General features: G+C 40.2%; 1 protein-coding gene across 1 annotated transcript; it reads right to left on the bottom strand.

The window, feature by feature from the left end:
- Positions 1-213: 213 nt before the first annotated feature.
- LOC111383673 lies at positions 214-1,997 on the bottom strand. Its single transcript, XM_023007803.1, has 4 exons — positions 1,593-1,997; positions 1,327-1,525; positions 1,126-1,253; positions 214-1,047 (listed from the first exon to the last, which is right to left on the bottom strand). The coding sequence occupies exons 1-4, from the start codon at positions 1,869-1,871 to the stop codon at positions 934-936; spliced, it is 720 nt and encodes a 239-aa protein (XP_022863571.1). The 5' UTR covers positions 1,872-1,997; the 3' UTR covers positions 214-933.
- Between the last annotated feature and the right edge of the window lie 2,538 nt (positions 1,998-4,535).

Here is a 4,535-nt window from a genome sequence, read left to right as displayed (position 1 = left end):
AAGTGCGAGATATACGTGCATTTATAGGGACGTGAAGGTGAAGAGACAGAATATGAACAGCCACGTTCGTGCCTACTAATTGGAGTCAAGCGGCCCAAAAGTCTTGGGAAAAGAGACAAAAATACCAAAAGAGAATGAACATGAATCTTATCATAAAGCAGTTAAATGCTTGAGGGTTGACAATTAAGGACAAACGTCAATAAATACACAAGAAGACAAATTAGTTGTTCATTAATGACAATGTCTGCTGTTATATTCAAAATTGGCAATGACTATCAGTATGAGGTTACAAGAGGAAAGTTAATACGAAGTTACAAAAAGAAAAGTTAGGGCATTAGATGTCTTAATTACAATTCGCCCCAGACCGAGCGAATTCTTTCCCTAAGTTTCCCCCAATCCTCGCTCTGCTGAGAAGAAGTGACATTCAATTCAGCTACAAAATCATCATCAACCTCCAGCTTCTTGTACTGCTCGACCAAAGACTTGGTTCGCTCAATTCCTTGAGAAGCATTACGCTTTTTAGCAACCATTCTTGCCTTACAGTCATCCATCCTTGCTTGAAGCTCCTTCATCTGTGCAGCCAAACAGGTCATCAAAGAGTCTTCAATCATAACTTCAGAAGAGATTTCTTTCATTCGTCCTCAGCTTTGTTGATCTCCAAAAGAAAAGACTCTCTTTCAGATGCAGTGCGAAGATATTGAGTACTCTTGGCCTTCAGTTCAACATTTTTGACCTGTAAAGGGAGGATGTCAGAATGGACAACTTTCAATGTCATTTTAAAATCAGCAAAAATATTGAGTGACGGAAGTGTCAGTGCTTGCGCCAACTTCGCACTCAAATGCTCAAGCTTATCCTTATGTTTGGCAGCACTAGCTTGACCGATGTCCATGTCCATAAAAGATACATACTCAAATATCGACTACTTGAGGAACTTCATATCTTCCTTTGAAAAAGCAGAAGGACGACCGGTTGAAGTAGGGCGAGACATCTTGACTTGCCCCCAGGAATTGAACAAATCCCGGATGGAACGCACGATCTCATCAACATCTTGCAAAGAAAAATGCCAACATTGAAGGTTTCCACTACAATAAACAAAGTGAAAATAAAAGTCAAGTAAAAGGTTACCTCATCAGCAATTTTGCAAGGTGACATATCACCAATTGGCTCCACCACTTGTGGCCCCACTACCTGTGGAGACTCCCCCTTGTCTGGACGAGAAGACTCTGCCACAACGAGCAGACCCATAGGAGCCTCTGCATGATTAAAGAAGCAACAAATCAGAAATCAATAGCATAAGCAGAGGTAAAACATCAAAAAATTTATTACCTTCTGGTTCGACGTTTGGGGGGTCGGCGCCCTGGGAAGAAGGTGGCTCGTCTATTGGTTGTGATGAAAGTTCCAGGACTGAAGGTTTCTCTTTAAGCGTAGTCCCTTCATCAACTAGTTTGGACGAATCAGCTCCAGCAAAGGATGATGGAACAGGAGCTGCCAACACCAAAGCCTTCAAAGGAGAGGCCGAACTTTTCTGAAAAATTCAAGAAAACCATTAGCACATAGAAAGGTATGCTTGTGAGTAAACAGAATTCGATTACCTTTCTCCTGACAATGAGAGTGTCATCGTCATCATCATCATCATCCTCCAAAATGGGAAATGCTGAAGCTAGCCATTTGCGGCTTGGGGCACTCTTAGCTGCAGTAGGTTTGGCAAGTAGATAAGTAGAGGGACGAACAGATTGTTTACCATGAATAGGGGAGGAAAGATTCCTAATGGATATAGGGGTGACCAAGATAGGAGAAGTGAAAAAAATGTTTGGCTGATCCAGTGAATGGAAAGCACGATTGGCATCAGTGGCAAACAATCTGTGCTTCATTGATGGCCAGAGTTGTTCAAAAAGGAGGTAAACGGCACTGTTAGGATTGAAGGGGCTAATGAAAAGTTACTCATCAAAAGAATACTGCGAGCATCTATAGCTTGTGTCTCTGCCTTATTAATGGTGTGAAAGCGGCCTATCAAAATTTTTGAATAACAAGGGGGAACAGGCCAAGTTTGGCCAAAACCAAACTGGCGAGCAAAAAATTGAGGAGCATATATTTCAACCCCAGCTTTGGCATTGGTTCCAATTAAAATATCATGGAACAACTCCCTTCCAGTCAAAAACTGAACCCAAACGAGCAAAGAGGTGCTCGCATTATCTAAGGTAGATGGAGGTTGCACATAATCTGAAGTTAAAAATATAAAAAAATGAAAAAATTTAAAATAAATTTAAAATATAAAAAAATGAAAAAATGAAAAAATGTCCCTTCTAGACATATTTACATGACTCAATGGGTCAATGGCTAGCCCGTAGCAGCTGACAGAACGAAGGGACATGGATAGAGCACCAAGTGATGGAAAATAGGCTCTCAACCACAGTTGAGTGAACCAAAGAAGCTCACTACCAGTGGGAGATGCACCATTCTTCAATTGAAATTGAAGAGAAGCCATGCCTCTATAGAGGGCAGCAAAAAAGAAAGAACACAAATTCAAAGGCCTACCACACGCCAATTTGTGCACTATGGGTAAATAGCTCATAGAAGGCTTTATACTGAGCACACACAGAATATATTTACAAAGTCGAATCTGAATAAAGGCCACACGCTCAGCGTGGGAAGGCTCAGCATTTGAGTGATTATAACAGCCTTGCAAGCTTGAATAGGACTCGGTGAGTTTTTTGTCAAATTTTTGGGCAACACTGGAAATTAAAATACCAGGGAAAATGGTGTCGCCCAAAGGTGGAAGATTTATCAGGGCCCCAACATCCCTTAAAGTAATGGACATAGGACCAAGAGGGAAAACAAAAGTATTATATTCAAAAGACCAAAAACTTAAAGCAATAGGAAAAAATGCTGGGTCAAAAATTGGGGGTTGAAGAGAGATTTCTAATAAATTAGAAATCCTAGCACGATCAAAAAGTGTCTTGGTAGGACAATGGCCCACAAGGCGAGCATGCCATCTACGTTAAACAATATCATATTTAGGCCAAGTGCGAATACCATTTTCGCAAATCGGCCTCAGCGACAAAGAGTTCAGGAATGGAGGGTCTTGAGTACAAGGGAACAGCTGGCCTACTGCCACTTGTTCGACGGTTTCGGCGTTGTTAAATGAAGGACCTAGATAGAACTCATCAAGTTCGGCATTGGCTGGTGCAAGAAAGTTCGGGTTTACATATGGCCGAGTGAGGATTTTCTGGAAATCTTTGAAGCTAAAAGAGTCATCAGATTGGGTTTGTGGAGCCGCCATTGAGGACGAAATACAGTTTTGTTAAAGTTTGCCTGAGAAACATAGCAGAGAAGTAAGAAGATGAACAGTGGTATGGCGAGAAAGAAGCGCGAAATAATGAGGCGTGATTTAGTAGTACAACGAAATGGCTTGTCTTTGGGGTTTATAAGAGTTTGTAATGTCGCACTTTTTCAAGCTATGGAAGGAAATAATGATTGAAATTCTTGGGAATTTCAAATGTTGCTGGGAAACACAAAGTAAATATGGCAAAGATTAATAATTGGTATTAATTCTGCCATATTGGGGGATAATAGTTGACACACTAAAAGTGCAACCCAAATCGAATAACCCAAAGAATGAAACCCAACTAGACAATTCAGGATAAAAACCCAGATAGGGTTATTAATGAATACAGTGGAAGCCCACGAACACGGTAACATCATCGCCCAAGTCTGCAAGATGCCCAAGATCTAAGCGAATGAAGTGTCTTACAGTCACCCAGAGCTATGACCCTGTTCTCGCCCAAACCTTCGAATCGCCCAAGATCTTAGCAAACATAAGATGTTATGGTTATCCAGAAGTACAGTTATTGAGTAACCTTATCATGTTCTACGATTTAAGGAGTTCAGTTGAAGACGGTTGAATGACAAAGAGTAGTGACAGTAATTAGAGACGGCAATTCCACGACAAATTAGCCACCATAAAGAAAGTGGGTAGTTATAAAGCAATCAAGCAATTTCTAAGCGGTTGATCACGAGGAAATCATTAAGGGAATATAAAAGAAAGAGAAGACATAGAGCAAAAGGACCCTGAATCAAACACTCTCAAACAGAGAATATGTAACTTCAATTTCTTATTTTAAACTTAAACATTTCTTTTCAGTACTCGTGTGCTTGCGCCCCTTGGAGGCATTCTGTTTAGTTCCAATTGTAAAGTCATTGTCAATAAAATACCCATTTTGGGACTTTGTCTCAAGAGATTTGTTCCTTACACAATCATCTGATTCCTTTTTAATTGTTAGTGACTACCCGCGCGAAACAAAATCAAATCGGAAATTTCTCAAGAAAATCAATTTTATAGTTTCTGTATGATTGAAAACTAAAAATTTTCATTTTTGAGGGCTGAATGTGAAATGGGTAGAACTAGGTTGAAACCAACGTGGCTGGAATTTGAAGATGAATAGGCTAAAGGAAGAGGATGACAACTTACGTATTTTCCTTTAGCAGTCAATTACTGGGCATTTATTGGGCCACTAATCATGAATGTTTCCAAAATT

Source organism: Olea europaea, unplaced genomic scaffold, assembly GCF_002742605.1.
Source record: "Olea europaea var. sylvestris unplaced genomic scaffold, O_europaea_v1 scaffold2737, whole genome shotgun sequence".
In the NCBI taxonomy this organism is placed as follows: Eukaryota; Viridiplantae; Streptophyta; class Magnoliopsida; order Lamiales; family Oleaceae; genus Olea; species Olea europaea.
The sequence above is the reverse complement of the archived record's forward strand: the minus strand, read 5'-3'. Positions and strand labels throughout refer to the sequence as shown.

Excerpts from the sequence above, each read along its gene's own strand:
- LOC111383673 (XM_023007803.1), bottom strand. The coding sequence starts at position 1,871 with ATGAAGCACAGATTGTTTGCCACTGATGCCAATCGTGCTTTCCATTCA. Across the intron at positions 1,254-1,326 it reads CCCAAACGTCGAACCAGAAG|AGGCTCCTATGGGTCTGCTC; the intron begins GTAATAAATTTT and ends TTAATCATGCAG. Across the intron at positions 1,048-1,125 it reads CTTGCAAAATTGCTGATGAG|ATGTTGATGAGATCGTGCGT; the intron begins GTAACCTTTTAC and ends TTTCTTTGCAAG.